At 37.9% G+C, this 27,701-nt stretch overlaps 1 protein-coding gene across 1 annotated transcript; it reads left to right on the top strand.

Annotated features, from left to right (window-relative positions):
- Positions 1 to 645: 645 nt before the first annotated feature.
- ANKRD22 (ankyrin repeat domain 22) lies at positions 646 to 27,673 on the top strand. The gene is made up of 6 exons (XM_007963485.3): positions 646 to 919; positions 17,293 to 17,484; positions 20,636 to 20,743; positions 23,191 to 23,268; positions 25,649 to 25,747; positions 26,007 to 27,673. Exons 1-6 carry the CDS (start codon positions 899 to 901, stop codon positions 26,082 to 26,084), a joined length of 576 nt encoding a protein of 191 aa, XP_007961676.1. The 5' UTR covers positions 646 to 898; the 3' UTR covers positions 26,085 to 27,673.
- The last annotated feature ends 28 nt before the right edge of the window (positions 27,674 to 27,701 follow it).

Raw genomic sequence — 27,701 nt, 5'->3', positions numbered from 1 at the left:
TCCCATGATTATAATGGGTGTGTGGACTGTTGGGTGTTTCAGTTCTAGGAAAGTTTGATGTGATTGTTTTCAGTTCAGAGAAAGTGTGTGAATAATTAATATTATATGTAGCATATAAAATGTTTACAATATTTAAGAGATTTGGCATACTAGCATGTTTGAGACATAAATTGATGATGCAATTTAAAATGCATCATAGAGTATTTGATTTTAGACTTATGATTTTAAATTGAATATTATAAAGGAATTTGGCTAAATGTGTGAATAGTATTAGAATATTTAAAACAACTTAAGATTTATTATGTTAGTAAATTTATTAGTTTACAAAACTGCATAAATAGCTGGAAAACTGTTCATTGTTAGGCTGAGAATTTTGAAGATTATTTTTTCAAGTTCTTTGCCAGACACATATGGCTCTCACAAATAGGTTTGTTGGTCTCTAGACTTTCTCAATGACCGCTGAAAACCAGATTTTGATTAGGAAATGTGTGAAATACAGTACCTTGGTTTGAACCCTGAGTCCTTCCTGCCAGTGTAAGAACGTTTCTTCCTCCCTTAATTTGCTTCCTTCTTTCCTGCATGTTACCACTGGCAGAGCAAATATGACTCAGAAACCGGCTCCTCAGGGTTGTAACATTAGATGATACAGGCTTGGGTCATTACACATGACACCAGTGCCTTTGTTTCATTGGGCTGGGCTCCCTGGAAGGTGTGCTGCTGCCTGAGCTGCTGGAAAACCACTCACAGGTGTTTGCTAGAAAAGCACTCCTGAGCCTTGCCACCAGCTTGGACTTCTAGGGACTTTCCTCTCAGCCAGGAAGGATTTTGATATTCATCAGAAATACCTCTGGAAGATTCAAGAAGCTGTAGAGGTGAAGTAAGCCTGTGAAGGACCAGCATGGGAATCCTATACTCCGAGGTACATCACCTTTCTGAAAGCAGAGTTCCAAAGATGTTAAAAGTTGTTCATGCTTTTCAAATGCAATTGTCTATCCCTGTTAATATATTTCTGTTTTGTCTGTTCAACTCCCTGGGGGAGTATTAAGTCAGAAAAAATAAAGTCCTATGTGTTATTCTTTTTGATATTCTTAATAGTTTAAGACAAAGTATTTTGTAATTCTAAAATATTAGCTAGATCTAAGTTGAGATGAATATAACACATATTTCATAGTGTCTGGATGTTTGCAGGGATAATGTGGACAAAATTGAGTTTCAGTTGTGCTTTTCTCATGACAAACGCTCAGAGAAAAAGAGAAAATTTTACCCAATTGGATTTTCTAAATATCCAAAAGATTGACTGCCTCTTTTATGGAATCACATGACCAGAGTAATGCCTTTCAGTTTGGTATTTGAAGGGAAATTCACCCTTAGTAATTATTAGTAAAGACCATCACTATGAAGAAGAGGAATAATAACAATATATTTTGATAATCTGATTATTTTCTTTTCACATCTGATACTATACTTTTACTTGTATTGGAAGTAACTTATTAGAATCAAATGGATTTTTAGTAATGTTTCAAGAAAGTACAAGCAAGGAATATTTAGACAAGAGTACAAGAGGTGTAATGATGTCATTATACATAATTTACAACCTCTCCTCTCTGACACAATGAACTGGTTAATCTGCATTTCATTGCAGATGCTCAGGGGAACCTCCTTGGATAGTTTTGATCTCCCAGTATTAAAGACAGTTTATTTGCAGTTATTTCTAATGTCGTGTGTGTATATCTCTCTGTGTGTGCAAACATACTGTTTGATTGGTTTATAACTCTAGGTACGTCTTGCTCAGTGATTTTAGTCTCATGAAGAGATAATATACATGAAAATGACAAAACATGTAGTGCTCTTAAAAGCTACTCTGGTAACTCTCAAACTTTAGATTGTCCAAGTGTCAGGGAAAGAAGTTTGTCCGAAATGCAGTTTCAACGGACTCCAACCCAGAGTGTGTTTCACTCAGTCTGTGGTGGGACACAAAAGTATACTTTTTAGAAGGAGCATCCCAGGTGGTTCTGACACAGGGGTGATCTGTTTACCACCATCCTGAGAAAGAAAGACTACCACAGGCCAGTGCTTTTCCAATTTTAATGTGCATACAGATCTTCTGAAGGTCTTGTTTAAATGCAGATTTTCATTATGTAGATCTGGGACCTAAGATTCTGCATTTTGGTTGCTTTTTCGGATTGCATATAGGAATTATATATGATTTGGAAAAAGAAACCAAAAAAAAAAAAAAAAAAAAAACAAAGCCTAGTCTCATCCTCAGGTATTCTGATGTAGGAAGTTGGAAGTAGGACCTTTCATTCAATTTTCTGACATAGAAAGTTGGAAGTCGGACCTTTAAATAGTAATCTCTTAAATCTCTTAAATATTTAAACATAGCCTACTCATTTGTTATACACCATTTGCTTTGTGTTTCCTAAGAATAAAGACTGTGAGCTACTCATTAAGGACAAGAAAAAGCCTGCTGGATCCCTGGTCCTATGTTGCCTGGAAGAATCTATTTTTTAAAAAAACTTCCCCCAATTTTGAGTGTGGGAAGCTTCTTTAGATTGGGGACATAGGATTACCATTTTTTCCTTAGAGCTTTGCAGTGCTAATAGTTATGCAATATATATATACACACACATATATATATACACGTATATATACACACATATATATACACATATATACACACATAAATATACACATACATATACACACACACACACACACACATATATATATATTTTTTAGGCGGAGTCTCGCTCTGTCGCCCAGGTTGGAGTGCAGTGGCGCGATCTCAGCTCACTGCAATCTCCGCCTCCTTGGTTCCCGCCATTCTCCTGCCTCAGCCTCCCCAGTAGCTGGGACTACAGGCGCCCGCCACCACGCTCGACAAATTTTTTGTATTTTTCAGTAGAGATGGGGTTTCACCATGTTAGCCAGGATGGTCTCGATCTCCTGACCTCGTTATCTGCCCGCCTTGGCCTCCCAAAGTGCTGGGATTATAGGAGTGAGCCACCGCGCCTGGCCACAATATATATTTTTAAGAAAGAAGGAGAGAATGAGGGAGGATCCCAGAGAGTTGGTCCTGAAATCTGCGCTAGAGGATAAGCTTAGAGCTCTGTGAGAGGCCCTAATTTTGAATAAGTAACTCCAACTGTGTAAGATGGACTTTTAAACAAGGCTGATTCTTTTAAACCCTTATCAAATATGTTTGTTCATAATATTTACAATAGCAACAAACATTTATTTAGAGCTTCTTATATATCAGGCCCTATTTTAAGCACTTTATATGTATTAACTCATTTAATACAGCAATCTTATAAGAGTCACTTTTAGTATCCTTATTTTACAAATGAAGAAACTGAGGAAAAGATAGTCACTGGCTCATAGTTATACAGTTGAAAAGTGCTTATTGGCTGGAGATTAGTGGCTAGGAGGAGTCCTGTGTTTACTCATTCAAAGAGATTCTTCTTACATCACTGCTGAACTACTAAATTCTTTTACTACTTGTTATTTCAAAAGATATGTCATGCTCCGTAACAGAGCTGGTCTTAACCACTCTGCTGTTCTGCCACTGTTCTAACTAGGATGGTGCCCTGTTCCCTTAGTGGAAAGAATGGGTAAAATAAATCCAGGTCCAATGAGATACATTCTACTCCTACCTTGCAACAGAGAACTGTTGCATTGTGAAGTAGTACAAAAATTGGAAAGAAGAAAAATGCTGAGAACTTAAAAGAGTTCAGGAACTAACACTTAGAAGACTTAAAGAATCTTTTATAGACTTTTGATTCTGTCAACTGCAGACATAGGCGCCAAAAAGTGTTTCTTGAAAATCGTATCTTAAATGATGTATTCCTTTAAACACTGGGAAGATTTCATTATAAGGCAGTGAGTAAAAGGATACACACACACACACACACACACACATGCATATGCACACACAAACTTAAAATTAATCCTTTGGCAATAGATATGTTTTTCAGAGAAGCTGATGTTACTCCAGAAAAAGGAAATACAGTTCAAAAAACAGAAAGATTGTCTTGAAATATACAATGCCTAGGGAGAGCAATTTAGGTCAAGCAAGTTTTATTGGAAAAGCTGGTACAGTTGAGGAGAAGTCGGGGGTACAGGAATAGAGATGTGACTAATTGAATGGCCATTGGACTGAAAGTCAAGAAAACCTACATTTTAGTCTTGATTGTGCCGGGAACTTCATGGGACTTGAGAGGAAGTCATTTAACCTCTCTGAGTCACAGTTTTAATATTATAAAGCAAGAGAGCTTAACGAGATCTGGTTTAACATTTAACATCGTGTCATTCTGTGATATGAGAAAGGCAAGGCAGAGACAATGGGGAAAAATTGCATTCTCACAATCTTCCCAACTCTCTCCATCTACTTTGTTTATGTATGAATTCCTAGAAGGATTTGGGTATTCAACAACACATGCAAGAGGAGCATCAGGCATTTTCATCCCAATTGGTTTTCTACTTCTTTCCTTGTATATTGAAAGCAATTTTACAAATTATAATGTTGTGCTAAGTCACAACAGTTCAGAAAGAAAATGATAACTTTCACATATGAAAAGACACCAGGATTGAAAATGTGTATACATTTATTTATTTAGTCATTAACTCATCCATTTGTTTAATCAACCATATTTATTGAGTACATATTATATTTCAAGCATCTGCTAGTTCCTGGTATATATATGTATGTTGGGCATCCCTAGTCTGAAAATTTGAGTGGAAGTGCTCCAAAACCCCAAATTTTTGAGCACAAACATGAAACAAGTAGAACATTTCCTATTTGACCTCATGTGATCATGAGGGTCACAGTCAAAATGCAGGTGCACAATGCACAGTTTATTCAGCATTAACAAGAGAAAAAAGATTTTCCCAGCCCCTTTCAGCTGTGTTATCTTTCTCTTGCACACCCAGATTTTCCCATAAATTTCCCATAAAATCCCCAAAAACAATTCCACAAAGGGTAAAACATGACAGCTGCGCAGGATGAATGAGCCTACAGCAGATTTGCCACTCTGCCTTAATGGGGTCAAGATTTATATGTATTTCTCTGTGTGTGTGGTTTTTTTTCTGTTGTTGTTGTTATTTTTCTCTACTCTGTGATGTGAATATACTACTGAAAATATCAAAAAAGTCTGCAGATAGTTATGGGTAACAATAATAAGAAAAAAGGAAGCATTTATGTATACTTATAACAGAAAGTCAGCTTTTGGATAAATTGGACAGTGGTATAGGTATAAAATGTCTTATAGAAGAGTATGGTGTTGAGGTCAGGTGCGATGGTTCATGCCTATAATTCCAACACTTTGGGAAGCTGAGGCAGGTGGATCACCTGAGGTTGGGAGTTTGTGACCAGCCTGGCCAACAAGGTGAAACCCTGTCTCTACTAAAAACAGAAAAATTAGCTGGGTGTGGAGGCACATGCCTGTAATCCCAGCTACTTGGTAGGCTGAGGCAGGAAAATCGCTTGAACCTGGGAGGCACAGGTTGCAGTGAGCTGAGATCACATCACTGCACTCCAACCTGGGCAACAGAGTGAGTCTCCATCTCAAAAAAAGAAACAATGAAAAAAGAGTATGGTGTTGAAATGACCACCATATATGACTCAAAGAAACAGAAGGATAAACTGTTGAAGTCCTATGCTGAAGTTAATGAAAAATTAAACAAACAAACAAACAAAAAAACACTCCACAAAGCTTCATTTGTAGCTTTTTTTTAACACTGATAATGAGGCTCCAGTTGTTCATTTATTAACCAATGGTGAAATAGCTGAAATGGTTCAAGGTGATTGTGATAATAGTGACAATGAGGATGGTGGTTGACACTGTAAAGAGGGTGTCAGGGGCCAGATCAGGCAGGTCTTGTAGGCCAAGATGAGAAATTTAGATTTTATGCAAAACATAATGGAAAGTGAGTAAAGGATCTTAAGAGAAGAATAATATGACCATTAGGGTTTTAAAAGGCTACTCTGATCGCACGGGAAAATAAATTGGAGAGATGCCAGAGGCGAAGCTGGATCCTGGAAGGAAGCTGTTACAGTAGTTTATGGAGTGATAATGATGGCTGCATTAGACTAATGGATGAATTTTAGATAAGTTTTTAACTGAAAGATTTCCTGGTTTGTAGGTTGGCAGTGAAAGCAAGCCAGAAATTAAAGTTGATATTCAGGATTCTGCCTTAGGCCAGCCAGCACTTGGTGGTGCTGATGAGATGGGAACACTCAGAGAGGGGCAGAAGAAAGGATGCGTTTCAGGGTTCTATTTGGACACGGTACCTTAGCGATACCCGTGAGACATCTAGGTAGGGATGGAAGATGAATACAGGAAATGTACCTCTAAGGAGGGGCTGGGTCAAGAGATAATAATTTAGGACTTGTCTGTATATACGTGGTATTTAATGCCAAGAGAAGGGATGAGTTTAGATATGGAAAGAATGTAGAGATAACAAAGGATACCAGGTCATTATAAGAAGGTATGGTTTTGCTAGAGAAGGAAGGCAATATTAAAGGACAACCTCCTTTGAGCACCCTTAGAGCTTGTAACACTCAAGAAACATAAGCATTTAGTCAAACAGGAGATTTTCTGGGATTGAGGGGGAAACACATTTTTCTTTATGCAAAATTGAAAACTTAGGGAGTTTCAACTTTTGTATATGAAGTGAGCTGATCAGCACCAAAAGTGGTGAGGAGAAAAGTGATTTTCTTAAGTTTTGTAAGAGGACAGGACAAAACAGTTATTTTTTATTTTTTCTCAAAGGAGACTTACATTTAGAGATTTAATGCTAAAATACCTGTTTGGGTCCATTAAATGTTTAGAGACATTGGCTTCTGAGAGTTCAAATCCTGGGCCCTTCCCCAGTCAAACTGTCTTCTACATTACGAATAAGACAGTGTAGAAAAGTCTTGGGATGTGAAAAGGTAAACTGAGGCACAGTTAAGCTCAAAAGAGTTTGAGCAAATACTGATTCATGAATTGGACAGCTGTGGTTTGGGGTCTTCTTGGAGGGAATGCAAGGAGAAGGCTTTTATGGGGGTGAACAAGGGAGTAAAACAAATAAAATATTTGATTGGTTACAGTTATATAGTTGCTTTATTTGGTCGATTCTGCTGGAAAGTCTCTATGTAAGTTAGGCTTCGGATTAGTTAACCTTGTTTCATTTTTCTTTAATATAGAAATTTATAAGAAATAGCCAAAGGTAAGTTTTGCTTATGTTTGCAAATTGAGCAAGGTCACTTATGAGGTCTAAATGGATTTGTCTGGCCCAGAAATTCTTCAAGCCTGGTCTCCATTACAATTTACTTCAACAGAAATACATGCCAGTTCCTATTGCTGTTGTGTTGGAGCTGACTGGAGCTGGCTAGAGTCAGCTTGAACTGGTTTGTCAAAGCCAATTTTGCCCAACTCTGAGTTCAGTGCCCTCTCCTTGGTAGGTTGAAACTAGCCAGGTAGGAGTAGTAACACCAATGAAATGGAAGAAGACCACAAAGAAGATTTTCTTTCTTTTCTTCCTTCCTTCCTTCCTTCCTTCCTTCCTTCCTTCCTTCCTTCCTTCCTTCCTTCCTTCCTTCCTTCCTTCCTTCCTTCCTTTCTTTCCTTCTTTCCTTCTTTCTTTCTTTCTTTCTTTCTTTCTTTCTTTCTTTCTTTTCTTTCTTTCTTTTCTTTCTTTCTTTCTTTCTTTCTTTCTTTCTTTCTTTCCTCTTTCTTTCTCTCTCTCTCCTTCCTTCCTTCCTTCCCCTCCCTCCCTCCCTCCCTCCCTCCCTCCCTCCCTCCCTTTCTTTCTTTCTTTCTTTCTTTCTTTCTTTCTTTCTTTCTTTCTTTCTTTCTTTCTTTCTTTCATCTTTCTCTCTTTTTCTTTCTTTTCTCTTACTCCCTCCTTTTGTAAAACTGAATGTTACCTAGTTATGGGCACCCTACTGCTTTCTCTCTTCTCTATGCCTACCTCTGTGGTGGTCAGAGGGTAGTAGGGGAATATCAGGGCTTCCGATTTGCCATTTTCTAGCAGCCAGAGCCCACTCTTCCTCCACCCTTTCTCCTCATCGCTGGAGGTGAAGGCTCTTCTGCTTTCCCCTGGTCCTCATGACCTCAGAGTTTCTGATGTCCTGGAATCAGAAGTGTGGCAATGGGCTGTCTTTAGCTTCCTAGCAAGGAACATAACATCATGTTCTCAAATAGACCTTTCAGGATAAAGAGTAGAAAACATAGATCAATATGTGCCCTGCTTCTATTTCCCCTTCTGCTACTGTTCATGAGGAACTACGACTTCTCTACTTGTTCCAGCCAGTGCTGGGACCTTCCTCCATGTTGCATAAAGACTGAGTGGGCCTAGAACAGCCTTAAAAAAAAGTTATTGTGCCTTTTTTACTTGTCTGAAAGAAGAAATTTACTAAGGAATTTGTAAAATACAGTATGTGAAGAATGAGTCATCAGAAACAAAGGCTTGGGATTAATTGTAGAAATCAAATTAGTGCTTATTATCATTCCCCAAGGTTTCTTAACTTGAAGAGAAAGAAAACTATCTTCCTTCCTTTTCTGAGAAGACATTTCATGAATCACAAGGCTCTTTACTGGAATCATTTTGCTCCAAAACCTACAAATCTTTCTCAGAAATTTTTATGGAACATTTTAAGTGAGGGGAGCTTGTAGCATAGAGATGGCTAATAAACAGCGAACCAATTCCTCTGAGCCACAGACAAAGTTCCACATGGTCTTTCCTTTGATTGGGAATTACAGAAGCTCCATTATAGTTTAGGGAAACAGCACCAAAAAGTGGGGGTAATTTGGGGGAAGCTTTGCTTTTAAAGACATCCATAATGGTACAAGTTGTTCAGATGTTTCTACACCATTAAGATAATACCAAGTATTTCTTCAGCTGTGATATCTATTATACTTAGAGCAGTGCAAAACATTATTAAGTAATACATACAGTTAATCATCAACATGCTGATTATTTTAGTTAATCATCAACATACCGGGTGCGTCATACTCTACCCATGGACACTTCTTAAATTTTAGTGCCTGGGCAAGTAAGATGGAAAGTGGACAGAGTGAAACTTTACCTCCAAATTCTTGACTACTTTTAAAGATAGACATGTGGGAAGGTGAAAGGACACACAAGATTTTTCCTAATAGTCCATTATTCCAGTTTTGAATGCTTCTTAGCTAATATGAGTTTAAAAGCTATAATATTACATTAAATTTTTACTTCCATTATAGGGGCTTCTTTCTTTTACTTTTGTGGATATTCTCAACCCTCACTGTCCATCAGAATTACCAGGGAAATTTAAAGAGCACTAATGCCCCAATCCTATTCTTACAGATTCTTATTTAATTGGTCAATAGTGAGGCCTGGGTCATGTTTTAAATATTAGGTTGGTGCAAACATGACTGCAATACTTAGCCAAGGTTGAGAACCACTGAGGCAAAATATTGTCCTGGTCATTACATGATCTATTACTTTCTAAACATCAATCCCTTTCCTAGCCTCACTTTCCAGCCAGGTTGGATGAATCAGTGTGTCAACCAACAAATGACTTTTATCCATGTTCTGGGTGCTTGACCTTATGGAAGCCTAACTTCAGGAGGGTTATAGTCTAGTTAAGGAGACTAAATTTAACCCACTAGCTCATTTAAGGCCAATGAGCTGCTTGAGGTTCTGTATATTTCCTGCTGCAGGTAAGAAAGATGAAAGAGATTTCTTGGAGATGAACCATGAGATGGGCCTTGAAGAATAAATAGCACAATTTAAAAGGTAAGCGTGGCAAGAAGGTAGCCCAAACATAGAAGTGAGGAAATTGGCCTGATCAGAGATGGGAGAGCTTGCAGAACAGCAGTGGTTTATACACAGTTGGCACACTGAGGGGCACTTTAAAAAGCAGGTAAAAGTCATAGATACCTCACTCTCTAGGAAATTGGGCACGTTACACCCAATTTCAATACCAATTAGTCCAATTTAAAAAGATAAAATAGGAGGATGTGAGAGAGAGAAAGTTTCTGGGCTGGGAGGCTGAGTGGTCAGGGAAGGCCTCTCTGAGGAGGTGATTCATGGGCTGATACTTGATCTGGTCTAGCAGGGAGCCCACCACATAGGTCACATGCAAGTGTCAAGGCCAGAAAACAGAAATGAACCTGGAATGCCCCAGAAATCACCACAAAGTTGTGAGCAAAAGGGAGACTGATAGATGAGGCTGAAGAGAAAAGTTAGTCAGTGGACCCTATTAATCCTGTGTCTTAGCTTTTCAGGTTGTCCAGAGCACAGCTCTAGGGAGTGCTGTTCACAGGGAACAGCTGACCCATGGGAACTCATGCACCCTGCTGGTAAATACTCTTTCTCTTCAATCTCCTCCTCACCTACTAGTCTGTTTTCCTCTGTGCCTTCACTGAAATCTGGCTTTTCCTGGGCATTATGACACCCTCTCTTATGGCGGCTGCTGATTCAGTCTGCTTCTTGGTCACCATTGTCATTTTTTGACCATGGTTCAATTTCTTACTTGAAATCTTCGCTTATGGCCCTTTCTCTATATTCTCACCTCTGTCCACTGTATTCCAGGACCCACTTCCGCCTCCCTGGAGCACAAGTTCCCCTTTCTTTCTGTCCCCCAGGGTCATCCTCAGTGACCTCAACATCCACAAGCTTCATTCTCCCTTCTTGACCTGTGTTTCTACTCCAAATCAAATACCCAACAAGGCCACCCTTGACTTCTCATTCCTAGACAGTTTATCTGTAACATCTCTCATGATAACTTCTTAACTGGTTACTTTTCTAATAGACCACATGTATGAACTGTGCCCTGATCCTTCTCTGTGTTTCTATTTGCTTGTCTCTCTCTTTTTGCAAGTTCATTTGTCTTTATCTGGCTTACATATGATGCTCGTTCAGTCTGAATTTAATGGTAAACCACTCTCCTCTCATTTCTCTTCCTGCCAGACATGTTTCCTAATCCTTACTCTTGGCCTCTTCACTTTCTGTACTCTTCCCTCATCTAGGTTTGCTGGAGAAAATCGCAAACTTACATGGCAAGCTCAGTCAACTGCATCTTCTTACTATGTTTCTACAACCTGGTTTTCAATGCCATTTTATATTTTTATTCATTTCATGTAGACAGTTTTAATTATGATGGGCCAAAATCTTCCCCATCATGCTCAAAAGCCTCATCTACCCTTGTCTCAATCACATCTCCTGTCATTAATCTATTCATCTATTTAAATGTCAATGCTATTTATTTAGTTATTGGATTACTCTGTTCTCATGCTGCTAATAAAGATATACCCAAGACTGGGTAATTTATAAAGGAAGACGTTTAATTGACTCACGGTTCCTCATGGCTGGGAAGGCCTCACAATCTGGCAAAAAGCAAATAAGGAGCAAAGTCAATCATGGCAGCTGGCAAGAGACAGCTTGTGTAGGGGAACTCCACTGTTTAAAGCTATCATATCTAGTGAGACTTATTCACTATCATGAGAACAGCACAGGAAAGACCTACTCCTATGATTCAATTGCCTCCCTTTGGGTCCCTCCCATGACATGTGGGAATTATGGGAGCTACAATTCAAGATGAGATTTGGGTGGAGACACAGCCAAACCATATCAGTTATCTAGCTATATCTATTTATTTATGACAAATATATAGTAGTATAATTAATGAAGATCAAACCTCTGACTTTCTGGCAAAAAATTTCAGTCAGTCTACAGTTCTTTCCATCCATATAGCTCTCTTTTCTCCCTTGCTTTGGCCTTAGAGCCAGAATTTTCCTACCTAATGCTTCCATCTTAATACTCTCTATCCTATCATCTCTTCACTCTCTTTGAGCAATTATCTACCCTCTCATAACCACTTCTGTCCATCTTCTTTGACTCCTTATGCTTTAATAATTATAAGAGTAGCTAACATTAATTGAGGGTTTACTGTGACTCAGATCTGAGCTAAGTGCTTCATCTACACAGTTACATTTAATTCTTTCTGAAACTTAATAAAGAAGGCATGATTATCAAAACAGAAGGAAACTTAGCATGAAAAGTTTAGGTAAGTTGTCCAAATAGCACAGCTGTTAAGTCACAGAGTTGAGATTGGAACAGAGAGAGTTTGTTTCCAGAGCCTGGATTTATAACCACTTGATGACACCACTTTGCCTACAAATGTGTGGAACGTTGGCTGGACACTGCTACCCACCTCTTGAAGTCTCTAGCTTTCACTAACAGCTTTTTCACTGCCAAACAGACCACAATTCCTCTCCAATTGCATCCTCTAATTCTTCATAGACAATGTGCTCAGGCCTCTGTATTTTTCCTTCAGCCCCATCACTGTATGAAAATTGGCCTCTGCATGGCTGCTAATGATCACATCCAGTGATCTTTCTGTCTTCCTTCTTGAAACTTTCACTCCTTTGCCTTTGGGTCTTATCTTTTTCTGGTTTCTCCTGCAGGCTCTCTGATGGCATTTCTTATCTCTTGGTGGATATTGCTGATTCAAGTCAGGTTGGAGAAGGAGTCTGGGTGTATAACTAAGCACCAGCAAGCCAATGCCACAAGTGTACAGATCAATATCTTGAGTATAGACTGTAGCTTAATTCTGGACACAAATCTGAAATGTGAAGTTTTGTAGCCAGAAGACATTTTGAAGGCTTATTTTCAAGACTGAAGTAATTGGAGATAGAATGTATGCATCCTCAGTCATTCCCCTTGATTTGACTCTTGGCCATGTCAGTTGTGAACTATGTCACTTTTGGCAAGGAAGACAATTTCCCTTAGTTTCATTTGTGCAAAATAGGTATATTAATGCTACTTTATAGGGTTGTTGTGAGGATTAAAGTAGAATAAATGAGCTACTCAATAACTGTTAACACATCTTATAATTTCTTCCTTCTCTTATTTATTTACTAAGTACATATTGAATGCCTACCATGCGTCAGGCACTATGTTAGATACTGGGGGTACAATGATGAATCAGTACAGACACAACGTAGCCTCATGTAGCCACAGTGCCCTTATATAGCTTACAGTCTAGCTGGGGAGATGGTTGTTAATAACACACATACCTTTATTTAGATCAAGGGTGTGGATAAGACAGTGGTAGGAGATGAAGCTGGAAAAATGGCATATGGGATACTTGAGATTGAAAGAATTGTGTGCAGTGGTCTTGGTGAGAATGATGAAGATCTGAAGTAGCACTTTAGCAGTGAGGATGGACAGAAGGGTTCTGAGACTATTAGGGGATAGAGTTATTATAATAATTTCCCAAGTGTGTTTCTTCTACACCCAGGGTGCCCCCAAATTCCAGAGCTTAAGGAGTTAAAAGGGGTTTATGATAGCTTTTCCAGCAACCCAAATGGACAGTCCTTTCTCTTTTTCATTTCTGGCTTGTCAACCCGCACTTTCTATTGTACTTCCCTTCTGTCCGCTGTCAGTGCTTTTCTTACGCTGTGCTGCTCCCTAGTGGAAACCGAAAGTTCATAACAGCATGGAGTCTTTTCAGCTGTTAGTGCGACTCTCACATTAAATTATAGTCACGTACCACATGAGCTCACAGTCAGTGATGAACAGCATGTACAGCGGTGTTCCTGTAAGATTATGATGGAGCTGCTCCACACAGGTGTACCATTTTATCTTTTACACTATATTTTTACTGTGTATTTTTATATGTTCACCTATGTTTAGATGCACAAATACTTACAATTGTGTTACAACTGCCTACCGTATTCTGTACAGTGACATGCTGTATAGGTTTTTAGCCTAGGAGCCACAGGGTATACCATATTAGTAATAGGCTCTACCATCTAGGTTTGTGTAAGTACACTCTATGATATCCCCACAATGACAAAATCACCTAACAACACATTTCTCAGAACGTATCCCTGTCGTGAAGTGAAGCATGACTGTACTTGTACATCTCAACTGAGAAGGGAGACACTTAGCTTCCTGGTAACTCTGTGTCTTGGATCTAGGAAGCCTAAGAAAGACTAAAGATAAGACAGGGTTAGTATTTTATGTAATATTGCTCAAATTGGGTTGAGAAAGCCCTCAAAAGCACTGAGCGACTCTTGCAGAACAACTCCCCATCTTTTTCTCTTCTTCTTTTTAGTTAGCTCTTAGCAAAGATTTTGAGAAGCCTAAGCAGAGAGCTCCTGGAGGTCTATGTTACCAGGAGGGTAACATAGATGAGTGAAGTGAACCAGTGTAATGTGATGGCGAGTGGAGGGGACTATGGAGAACTGGAGTCACTGCCACTAAGCACCAGTTATTTGGTATCCTACAGGAATATGGGTCCAATGTCAGCAAAACTTTCTTTTTTCTTTCTTTCTTTCTTTCTTTCTTTCTTTCTTTCTTTCTTTCTTTCTTTCTTTCTTTCTTTCTTTCTTTCTTTCTTTCTTTTTTTTTTTTTTTGGAGACAGAGTTTTGCTCTTTCGCCCAGGCTGGAGTGAAGTGGCACGATCTTGGATCACTGCCAAATCAAGTGATTCTCCTGCCTCAGCCTCCCGAGTAGCTGGAATTATAGCACCAGCCACCACACCCTGCTATTTTTTTAAATATTTTTTTATTTTTAGTAGGGATGGGGTTTCTCCATGTTGGCCAGGCTGATCTTGAACTCCTGACCTCAGGTGATCCACCCATCTCGGCCTCCCAAAGTGCTAGGATTGCAGGCGTAAGCCATTGCGCCCACCCAAAAGTTTCCATTTTTAAAGAGAAGCTGGAAAGCCAGATTACTACATGAAATATTCTAGGTTTTAAAATGTTGTTAAGTAATGTAAATATTTAAGAAAAGAGAACGAGAGCTCTAATGCCACTTGTTTTCAAGCTCTTCATGGTAGACCATCAATTTTCAAATGCTAATAGTGGCCACTGCTAATCACTCCATTATTAAATTTCCACTAGTTTATGGTAAAATCTTTTAAAAGGACAATAAAATGAATTTTTCTATAAAGCTAACTAAACCTATCCAATATAAAGAACTGCTTTCCCCTCTGGTGATTATATTCTTACATATTTTGTTAAAATCTCCTTCATTTATCTTTGTATTTGTTCAAATATCTTTTATGAAATAAAAGTATTGTTTTAAATACATTTAATTGGAAAAATTAAGAGTTGGTGACTTAACACTGTCTTGTTGCATTTAGTTTTGTTTCACTTATTTTTGAAATCCAAATGACAGGGCATTGCTGCTAGGACAATGGCAAGTCACTGAAGGTTTTATTAAAGCACTGTTGTGTTGACATAACCCTAGACTCCAGCAGTGATGTGGAAGATTTGTTGGTTGAGACTAGAGTCCCAGAAGTAATAGAATATGAAAACCCAAGGGAACTTCTGACTTATTCCTTCATTTAATGACCGAGGACACTGAGATAGAGTAGGGAAGTGAATTGTCCACAGTCACCGGGGGAGGTAGTAACAGAGCTGCAATTACATCCTGTTTTTCTGACACGAGACAAGTGTTTCAACTGCCCCAGTCCTTTCTACATCAGCCATACAGTATGCTGAGACACTGAAGTGCCCACCTGTTGGAAAGCTTAGTAAAGGGAAGACTTCAGGATGACAGAACAGGGGATTTGTGTAATTGTGCATTTCTATTGAAACTTAAAGCCCATGTATCATGTTCATTTCATTTTTAAGGTACAGAAGTTTGCCTTTAATTGCTGCTGAGTTAATTTTCTGTTAGGATGTTTCTTTCATGAGTAGGCCTTTAGGTTTAAAGGTATATTATAGTCCACTTATTGTGATATTTGGCTATGTTAGAACCTCAATTTATTAGCAAATACACCCACTTGACTTTCCCCTTGATATGTCCCAATTTCCACAGGTGCTTATGTACCTACCCATACCAAAAGTTTTTTTTCTTGTCATTTACTCTGCGTGTGAGTGTCTCTGTCCTATTTCCCCACTTGACAGATACATTTTACATGGGTAAGATGACATATTTTATACTCTTTATTCTCTGGTACCTGCGACTGGAACACAGTAGGGATTTGACTTGATTATTAAAGAATGACAGTAACAATAATGATAACTTTCATACATTAAGCACCATCCGTATGCCAGGTATTACTCTAAATGCTTTTTGAAACACATCATGTAAAGAAGATTAATCTAAAAATATTTAGTGTTTGCCTCCCATGTGCCGAATGCTGTGTTGAATGCTGGGGAAACAGCGGTGAATCAAATGGGGTTTACAGCCTGAACTTCAGTGCCTTCATTCTCAGCACTGCCTCAAACCTCTCCTGATTCATGCTAGCCTAAAATACATGATTGTACATAATTAAGAAAAGAGTTACGGTTATGTCAGTTGCTGTGAGGGAGAGATACTGAATGTTGGGAGTAAGAAAAGACTTGTTGGATAAAATGAAAATTAAGTTATGACACCAAGGGTGAGCTAGGTGTTATTCAGAGGAAGGGCAGGGGGTATGTTTTATGCAGAGGGAGTATTCAGGGCAGAGGCCCAGATGGAAGGTACCAAACATGGTTTGGTTCAACCAAACTTTGAAGAGCAGAAGTCAAGGAAGGCTGGACCAGAGGAGGGAAAGAAGACGAGATAATGCTCCCTGAAGTCTTGTTATTAAACTCCCATGGTGCCTTGTGAAGCTCTGCATAATGGTTTTTATAAACGGCATCTAATCAAGTGTAGTTAATCATATAATTTGTTATTTGTATATTATTTGCCTTAAAAAACTGTCTTTTCTGCTCTGTTGAGCTCCTTGAGTACAGGGTGCGATGTAGGTCTTATTTCATCACTAGTGCTGCCCTAAACTCCTCCCCATATGCTTGTTTTCTATTTCATCTTTAGTAAAGATAAAGATAAAGGTATTTCATCTTTAGTAAAGATAAAGGTATTTCATCTTTAGTAAAGATAAAGATAAAGGTATTTCATCTTTAGTAAAGATAAAGATAAAGGTATTTCATCTTTAGTGAAGATAAAGATAAAGGTATTTTACCTTTAGTAAAGAAAATGTCTGTTTTTTCTGACAGGCCCACCTACCTGTAAACACTATACATAGTTTACTTACTGAGTTGAATTTGTAGTATTTCATTATTTATTCATCCATTTGTCTATTTGATGGGCATAAGTGTGTGCCAAGAAAACTTCGGAAAATGTAGGAGATTCCTCATGGGCTAATTCTTGATCTAGACTTAAGGTTTGGCATAACCGAGACCAGAAAATCTCACCTACAAAGCAATATATTACAATTTTAAAACATTTAAATTTTAATGTATTGGGTTATGACTTTTTTTTTTCCTTTTTGTTGTTTAATTATGCCAGTATTTCAAAACCTGCTTTTGTTTTTCCTGACTCAGCCCATCTGCCAAGCGGCCTATCAGAATGATTTTGGACAAGTGTGGCGGTGGGTGAAAGAAGACAGCAGCTATGCCAATGTTCAAGATGGCTTTAATGGAGACACTCCCCTGATCTGTGCTTGCAGGCGAGGGCATATGAGAATCGTTTCCTTCCTTTTAAGAAGAAATGCTAATGTCAACCTCAAAAACCAGGTGAGGTCATGACACAAAAGGAGAGTGTAATTGTTCATGGTCATTCTTTTCTCCTTGAATCACTAGAAGTGGTGCATGTTATTTTTTAAATTGCTTGTAGGTCCTAATACCAAAAATTATCTTAGCTTTACTTTAGAGAGACTGACACATAGCAAGGACATTTTATTAGACTAAACAGCAAAACAAAACATAGTTCAATCAGCAGGCATAATTTGTGATAAATTACGTCTTTTTACCTCTGGTTCACTCATTTGGCTGGATAGAGCTTCTTTCTTTTCCTTCTTCCTCTCTTCATCCTCCTCTTTCTCCCTCTCCCCTCTTTCTTGTCACTAACACAGAAGCAATGACAAAGATTTCTTGGAAAAGAAATGCTGTTTCATTAGCTAGATTTTTACCTGCTGTATTAATGTCCTGATCTCCAGAGGATCCTATAGTGTGCTTGTAGAATGAAGAGTACTATTGAGAAATTTACCAAGGACAAATAAGCTCATGAACCAGAGGTTACTTGAAGTCACACAAAAAGGTGTATACAATATATTTAAAGATGCAATATTAGCTACTTTGGAGGCTTCAGGACCAAGGAAGAGAAGATTATGTGTGTATTGCTGTGAAAATCCTTGTGGAGCCCTTTCCTTTCTGAACATCTAACATTTGCATCATGGTGAAGGCAATGTTTAAATTACACTGAATAAATATTAAAAGTCATTTTTTTGCAATCATTATGACTGTCCTGTACCCGCTCATATGCATTCAAGGCGAGAAAACACTGGAATTCCCCCCTTGCCTCTTCTGAGTCATTTGGAGACTAGCTCATTGGGAGTAACGATGTACTATCAGAAAATTGATCGCTATTGGACTTTTTTATTTGTGCTTACTATTTTATGTTTGGTTGGGATTAAAAGCAAGTCATGACTGTGCTGAATTGAATAGATACACGACATCGTAGAGTATAATAGGATCTCTGTAGATCACTGCTGTGAAACCAGATATGTGGAGTTGCGGTAAGTGGTAGTGCCAGAGGACAGACGTCTGTGGGTTCCTGCGCTCTTTTAAGAGATGCGCTTATTAGGAAATGGAGGGAGGAGAGGTTAGCCCGTGGGCAAAGCTGAGGAGACGCTTTTATCTCTGCTTTGCAGAAGAGGAGGGCCTCAGCTAGCCTCCTGGGATTTTCTGATATCATAAAAATCATGAAAAAGACTTTAGTGGATACATTAAGTTTTCAGTTTGCATTTTCCACTTTCAAATGTTTCTAATGTATTAGCATTTAATATTTTTATTTTCTCCAAATATTAATTTTGTACATTAATAATTTCAACCGGTGATTTCTCATGTCTGAAATCTGTTTATAAATTATTTCCAGAAGCATTAAACAAAGGCCTTAAAAACAAACAAACAAACAAAAAGCTCTGCTGGTGGTTCAGAAGCACTAGCCTATAGAAAACATGGATTCTATGGATAGCAATTAAATTAAAACATAAAAATCCTGGTTTTTGTCTGTCAAAATGACCAAGATTAAAAAAGAAGACAAATGTTGATCAGAAAGTTTAAGTTATTATTGTCTTGTTAGAACACAATTTGGTAGCACAATATGAAAAGCATTAATACCTTTTATGCCAGGAATTCTATTTTTAGAAATGTATGCAAAGGACAGATTTGGAAATATTGACAAAACTTTATGAATGAGCAGGTTCAGGCAATATTATTTATAAAAATGAAAGGTTAAGAACTTGAAACGGTCCATGTGCAGTGGCTCATGTCTGGAACCCCAGCACTTTGGGAGGCCAAAGTGGAAGGATAGTTTGAGATCAGGAGTTCAAGACCAGTGTAGGCAACATAGTGAGACCCCCCCATTTTACACAAAATAATAACAAGTAAAAAATTATCCAGGTGTGTTGGCACATGCTTGTAGTCCTGGCTACTTTGGAGGCTGAAGTTGAAGGTTCGCTTGAGCCCAGGAAGTCGAGACTGCAGTGAGCTAGGATTGTGCCACTGCACTACTGCCTAGGTGACAGAGCAAGATCCTGTCTCACAGAAAAATAAAAACAAACAAAAAAATCCCTCAAAAACCTTGAAATGTTCAAAAGGCAGGGCTTGACTAAATAAATCAGAGTAGTTCCACTCAATATTAAGCCATGCAGCCATTACAATCATATGTTTAAAAATATTGAATTGTATGGAAAAATGTACATATTCTAAATATACACTTCTAAACTGAAAAAAGCAAGATATGATATTACATATGCAATATAATTCCACATTTCAAAATTCCACATTTATGCATTTAAAAAGACTGGAAGAAAATACAACAAAATGTCAACAGTTAACACTGGGCCATTTAATAATGGGCAACTTAAAATTCTACTGTTATATTCTTCTCTAGTTTCTAAAATTTTTTACAGAAAATATAAATGCCTTCATATTAGAAAAACAAAAAGTGTTCTTATTTAGGTACAGTGCCTCACATAAGTGGAAACTAACCTCCTTTCTTTCTCTCGCGCTCCCTCTCCTCTTACTGATTTGGTTGGTATTCCAATTACCATCTTCTATTTTGCCTTATATTTATTTGTGCATGCCTCTGTCCATCTTTGATTATGAGGCCCTAAGAGTTCACATGTGCCACAACCCTTGGAAGCTTATGTCTATTACCTGACAAATATTCACATATTTGAAGAATAAAATTGAGTTATATGCATTCTTCTAGACTACGCACATGAAGGAACATGAAAAATAGCCATGTGGTTAAGAGTTTTCCTATGAACAAACCACAAAATGGATAATCGTATACACGGTAGATGATTAAGGGATAACTATCAATTTTCATAGTAAATTCAGTCCTAAGTTTATATCTCAGTGTATCTTTTTTCCAGAAACCAAATGGGCGTGAGAATCTGTCTTGTGATGAGCTCTACTGTGTACATTTCACCTTTGTTATCTTCCAGGAGCCCTTCCCTAGCTTTTTCTTTACACTGGGCCAAGTTCCCTGTTCTGCTTCATGGAAACATGCATTCATTAATCAGATGTATCCCACAGGAAAAGATGCCATGGCTACCGGAAAAATAAAAAGCACAAAGTAAACTTTTTGAGATGGCCATCTGAATAAATTTTGATTTGAAATGCTTTGTTAGTAAAGAATCCTTTTCTTAATTTTTAGAAAGAGAGAACCTGCTTGCATTATGCTGTGAAGAAAAAGTTTACCTTCATTGATTATCTACTAATTATCCTCTTAATGCCTGTTCTGCTTATTGGGTATTTCCTCATGGTGAGTACAACACTTGTTAGAGCAAAGGGTAAATGTGGAGATCTATGGTGTGACTCACTGACTCTTGCCAGGCCAGTGAGATGTTGAAAAGAAATAATAACAAAAGAAGCCTTTGGTTTGTATTCTGTAATTGACATGTTCAACATACATCCAGTGCTGTAATTGAAGTACAGCAAGAAGAAAGGTAGCAAAAATAGTTAATCCATTCAACGTCGATTTAGAAAAATAATTTAATCTTAACTAAGACTTCTCTGAAGGGAGCAAAAAAAAAAATCTGAGTATTAAAAAACACCACTTCTAATATTTTTTTCTCCTTTTTTCTTAAAGAGGAGTTTGTGTTTTTGGATTTATCTATCTGACTTTCTGATTTTTAAGTACTCCTCTGGTGGTGTGTTGAAAAACAGCTCCTAAGAGTTTGCATCCAGAAGTTGACACACACAGAAGATACTTGTTGAGAATTTAAGCCCATTTTCACCCTGATGAATTTCTTCATGCTTGGATGAATCTTGGCAGACAGCAATTTTCTTGAGTAAAGAAAGATGTAGTTGGTATCGGGATTCAGTCATATGAGGAGTAGAAGATGAAGTTTGAGCTGGTTTTTGTTTTAGTTTTCCCAATAGGATAACAGATCTGCACTGACTTACTCACTTTTATCCATCTGGTTTCCTTTGTGCCCAGTTCACTCTCAGACATGACTCAAGGGATGCATAATTTACTCTAATTAAATGACCAAGCTCTCTCCTTGTTGTAGCTGATAAACTGCGAATATTGGTTACACCTGTTTACATAAGCCACCGAACAAGTCTGCCAATCAAAAATGTTATTATTTCATTGGGTATTTAAATGCTACAGAATTTGAGGAACTATAATTAAACATAATAATGTTGATTTTTATATTTGGATTTATAGGAGAGAGAAAAGAACTTTAATTCACTGATAAAAATATTATCTGCTCATATCCTCAAATAATTCTTTAAAAATTCATTGTGTATTTGGCTCATAGCATTTAAATATATGTAATTTGGGGGCAGGGAGAATCTGTCATTTATTTACAAACATTTTTAGAGATTCTAAAGATAAAAATTACAACTTGATTAGAAGGCTCATTCAGAATGTATTGACATACACTCTACTTTCTAAGATGGTTCAATGTTTAGAGGCTGGAGGCCTGGGCAAAAATACTAATCGTAATGAATAGCTCAGCTCTAATTTCATGTACATGCAATTTATTAATGGGGCCTAAAGTTGTAAATTTGTGATGAATTAAAAAATAAGTGACATGAGAGGAAATGATAGGGGAAGAGACAAGAAAGCATTGGGTTATTTCAGAGAAAAGTAGGCTGAGAAAGGTCGTTTAGGAGGTGACACAAGAGGGAAACCTAAGGAGAAATTACTGAATGGAGCTCCCCAGGTGATGACAGGGTTGAACTCCAGGGCTATACCCAGATAAGCAGGGAGAGCTTTGCTTCTTCAGGAGACTGGAAGTTGGGGAAGACTCCAACAGGCTTGTGGTCAGAATCTCAGGGTACTGGGAAGGAAAAGTGAATTTCTGAGGAGCCCTAGTTCATTTCATTAATTTTTTCAATTCTTTAACACATGTTTATTACGGACCTCCTATGTGCCAGATGCTGTGCTAGCTGTTAGGGACACAATGATGAACAAAATAGGCATAGTTCTTGACGCCATGAGAGTTAGAGGGTGGTGGGGAGAGTCATTAATCAAATGGCACAAACACATGTAAAATTACCTTGAAGCAGGTGATACAGAAAGGCGACTGGTGTTAGGATAGCTAAGAAAGAGGGATTTCACCTGGTCAGGTGGGTCAGGGAAACTTCTTGGAGAAAGAGAGACTTGGGCTGATGAATGAAAGGTGAACATGCCAAGCAAAGAATGGAGGGAGGAGACTTCTAGGCAGAAGGAACTTCCTGTGCAATGATTCTCTGGCAAGAGAGACCCTGGTGGGAATGAAAGACTAATAAAGGCCAATGTAACTCGAACAGAGTGAGCCAGGAGGTGCAGAGTGAGAGAGAGCCCAGGGCAGGGCCATGCGTGGAGCCAAAACACACGGGGCTTTGTAGGTCATGCTGAAGAGTTTACTTTTGTTCTCAGAGCAATGGGAAGTAATTGCAGAGCTTTGAGCCAGGAAGGGAAAGACAGGTACTAGGCCGCATCCTCAGTGGAATTAGGTAAATTTGGGGTGGGACCTGAGAAATACATTTCTAAGGTTCTTAGGTGTCCATGCCGCTACTTCAGGACCACAGTCTGAGAACCTGGCTTTAATTAATTGATATTGGGGTGGGTGAGAAGCTGGGGGAAATTTTAGGAAAGGTGCATGCATGCATAGGAGTGTTGGGATTAAAATGCAGTCTACTAATTAAATAGTCTCAGGCATAAATTGGAGAAACTATTTGTAAATAAACCTTTCTTATAATTACCATTTGTAATAGGTATCAAAGACAAAGCAGAATGAGGCTCTTGTACGAATGCTACTTGATGCTGGTGTCGAAGTTAATGCTACAGATTGTGTAAGTTTATACTTTTAGCCATTTTGAAAAAATATTCAAAATGGTATTTGTAGGTAGTGTATTTATCATCTGTACAGTTGCTTGCTTTATTTTCCTAGACAATTTTACATTTAGTTTTCTTTTATTTTCTCCTTTTTTTTCCACTGACAGGCAACCGTGAGGTTATTTATATTCTGCTGAACTCATGGGAATAATACCTCTATTGATTATAAAGCATTTTTAAAAGAATTGGCTTTAATGTTGTTGAGACATTAAGGAAAACGAAGGCTCTGATAACAAAATACTAGCCATAGTAGTTAAGAAGCTGGAGTGAGAAAGCCCATGAGTAAGTCTGGGCTTGCGACTTTTTACTTCTATGAGTTTGAGCAAGTTGTAAATTTGTTTTACTCTCAGTATCCACATCAGTAAAATGGGGATATGGATAATACTTATCTTAACGGGCTTGTTCATGTAAAGCACTTCGTACATGCTTGGAATGTAGTAAGTGCTCATTGAATGGCAACAACTGCCGCTGTAGCCAAAATCCCAACCCACTGATGCAAGGCCCCATGTGTAAATGAAAGATAGATAAGACAAAGGTCAAAGAAAAATCCCAATGATGGTAAGAGCAGTGATAACGACAGTAGCAGCATCCGCTCACTTCTTCCTGTTTATAAGCATAAGGTCTTGTTTTCACTTTCACCTCTGGACTCTTGCACTCGTCTTCCTTACTCAATGATCACAGGAAGACGACAAGTTTATTTCTATGGTGTTTTGCTTATGGTGATTGCACAAAATTTTGGAGTCCCAGTTCCTTATTGAAAAAGTAGGCAAGTGGAAATCTGTTTCCAAAATACTAACATTCTATTTGTGATGCCTAACATATTTTATGTGTGTGCACATCTGTGTGTGTATTACCATTGTTTTACAATAGAGAACATGGCCCCATTCCTGTTTCTATCAATTATTTACATCATTTCGGTTTTGCCTATGCTGGTATCATCTTTAAATGCAGACAGGTGTGTGTCTGTCTGTGTGTGCGTGTGTGTGTGTGTGTGTGTGTGAGAGAGAGAGAGAGACAGAGAGAGAGAGCACAAGAAAAATAACTTTATGAAATATATATTTTCCTTTCATTTCAAATAGAACTTTTGGATAAATTTGTATTGACAGCTACGGTGCATTACCATTTCTTTAGATAACTTTGAAATATATTAAGCAAGAGATTATTAAAGATGAAGTTAAAAGTTTGTTGAAGGTTTTTCTGGGTCTTTTCATTTAAATTCAATAGATTTAAAATTCGTACCTGTGACCAAAATTTCTCTAGGATATTTTCCCAGCTATTTATGTGTATCTCTCTCTAGATAGAGATACTGCATTGCTTTAGCTAGGCGCAGTGGCACTCGCCTGTAGTCCCAGCTACTTGGAAGGCTGAGATGGGAGGATCACTTGAACTCAGGAGTTTGAGACACATGCATGTACACACACAGACGCCACTTCTAATACCAAAAATGTTTCAAAAACTATCTGGATATTAAAATCTACTTTCTAGGTAAAACAATGTTTTGTATTTTGGGGCAATTAGACTCTATTTCACATGAAAAAATTCAGAGCTAGAACTTCCATTTGTCATGCTACCACTTCATAAAAATACATAATTGCAACATGATCTATAATTTTAGAGGTGTTTGTAGGGAATAGGATCCAGAGCTAACTCTGTTAGTTTTGATAGCCAAAGATATTATTTCTTCACTTATTAACACCATAGTTGCTTGGCTACTTTTCCAAAGGCCAAAGTTTGGACACTAATGCCCTAGCTATTATTTTTTTGACCTGTAGTGTTTTAAATTAGTACCAACAGAGTAGATGCACTAGCGTATAACACATAATAAAAGCTGTAACAAATCACATTTGGGAGACTTCTCTGTAGAACTGCACTGATCTTGTAGGTGTCCTGCAGCACCAAGAGCACCTGACTTCTTCAGTAGGAATCATCATCAAAACCATAGAGGATAATATTTATGTAAAGGTGTATGTGGAGACTCTTTAAGGGAAAAGATGGTGACATGATCAAAGTGATGATCACCGAGGCATATAGCATGCTGCAAAGAAATCTTGTCACAATTCAGCATCAGCTTTTCAGAAGTTGCATTCTTTAGTTTAGAACAGAAAATGAAAAACAAAAAGGCAGAGATTGATGGCTTAGATGACACATACATATACATTGAGGCAGAGAAGAAAATTTTCTAAGTACTAGAAATAGTTGTCTATCAATGGTTTGCAGACTGTTTTTCTGCTTAGTTGTATGCTACAAAGTGTGAAAAGGATTTGCCAGTGAAGCCACATGCTATGGTCTGTCGAAAGCCCAACTTATGAGCTGAAGTTTTGGCCCTTTGTGTTTCAGTATGGCTGTACTGCGTTACATTATGCCTGTGAGATGAAAAACCAGTCTCTTATCCCTCTGCTCTTGGAAGCCCGTGCAGACCCCACAATAAAGAATAAGGTAAGGGTCTGTGGACCGTGGTCTGAGGTTCCTCTAGCAGCAGCATCTTCTAATCTAGGCCTTATGTTGAAGTAAATTATTTGCCTCTAATGTAAACAACAGTAAAATTAATCATCTTCATTAAGGAATGAAGTTGTCCTATTACTATTAGGACTGACTACCTTTTAAAGCCCTTGCCAACCCAGAGAGTCAATCAGTCTAAGCTATTTATGAGATCTTGGGCACTCTATTGGAAATAACTGTATTTTTCCCCCCTCAGCATGGTGAGAGCTCACTGGATATTGCACGGAGATTAAAATTTTCCCAGATTGAATTAATGCTAAGGAAAGCATGGTAATCCTTGTGACCACACCGATGGAGATACAGAAAAAGTTAAAGACTGGATTCTATCTTCATTTTAGATTGTTGGTCTGTGGGCCACTTAACCTGGATGCTACCATTTTATGGGGAAAATGATGCTTACCATGGTTAATGTTTTGGAAGAGCTTTTTATTTATAGCATTGTTTACTCAGTCAAGTTCACCGTGGCCATAATCCTTCTAAGGGAAACACTAAAGTTGTGGTCTGCACTTCAGTCAGAAACTGATGTTTCAGCTAGGCACAGTGGTACATGCCTGTAGCCCCAGCTACTCGGGAGGCTGAGGTGAACTCAGCAGTTTGAGAACAGCCAGGGCAGCACAGCAAGACCCTCTCTCAAAAAAAAAAAAAAAAAAAAAAAAAAGCCGTGGTGTTCCAAACTCAGTCTTTCCTGAAGAAGAGGATCAGCGTTATCTTCTGAAACAGCGTTCTCTCTTCCCAGTTGCATCACTCTTATAAAAAGGCTGTCCAGTCTATGTCATGCCCTAGGAGACAAACTGTTCCTCCCAGCCCCCTTTGAGTACTGAGCAGAAGAATCAAATTATTAAATATATATGTTTGTATAGAATGGTATGTGTATGTGTGTGGGCTTAGAGATTCATGTGTAAATATTCCTTTGATGAAGCAATTTCAATAAAAACATCTATCAAGTATCAGTGGTGAGTGTGTTTACACCACAGAAACTGGCAAATTGACAAATCAGAGTTTTTGTTTGTTTGTTTGTTTGTTTTTGCTTTCCATAAAGTTCGTTTACCAGCATACCACTAGAGATTTCGGTTTACAAATAAAAGCCATCTTGGTTTGAGCAAGACTGTGCAACTATCTATGCAAATGTTCATTTAAAAAAATCTTCATGATCCTTTTGTAAATACAAGGTGGTTACCAAGCTTGTTAGTTTTGTCTCTTTTATTGATAAATGTAAAATATTATTGTAACTTATTTGGATAAAGTTCTTCAAAAGAAACAGAGCTATATAATGAGGTAGGATCTGGATTATTTGTCTAAGTAAGAGATTGTGAATATCAAAATGTCTGTCCCACTTCTTCTGTGAATGAGACAGAGTAGAAATAAACTCACTTAAAAATACGATTGAATTTTGAAAATCAAGACTGAATCTCACATAGCTGCAGACAGGGACTAAGCCAGCTTCTCTGTACATGGTAACAAGTACAGTCTAAGAATGAAAGATTTACTATCCTTGAAAGCTCTAATGAAAATTGAATCCAGCAATATATATTGAACTGTATACAGGGCTTTAAGAAACTTATTTTATGAAGGAAGTAGTAGTGTGTAGATATAGATTCTGAAGTCTTTAAATGTGTCTTAATAAATTAAGATTCACTGGCATTGAGCTGAGCTACCACGTGACCCTTGGGGACAAAAAAAAACCACACAAGTGAATTTTACACACCAGTATACCTTCAACAATATACTTTTGACACACACAAACCTTTGATTTTGTTTCAGAGATTCTGCAAAATACTACCAATGTTATTTACAACTGTCATCTTTGAAATTGTGTAAAAGTGGAATAATTTTCTGAAGAAATAAATTGTGGTTTGTGAATGAGTTGTGGTGACTGTCTGACATTAACTTT

Source organism: Chlorocebus sabaeus, chromosome 9 (genome assembly GCF_047675955.1).
Source record: "Chlorocebus sabaeus isolate Y175 chromosome 9, mChlSab1.0.hap1, whole genome shotgun sequence".
Classification (NCBI taxonomy): Eukaryota; Metazoa; Chordata; class Mammalia; order Primates; family Cercopithecidae; genus Chlorocebus; species Chlorocebus sabaeus.
This window is presented reverse-complemented; position numbering and strand designations above follow the sequence as displayed.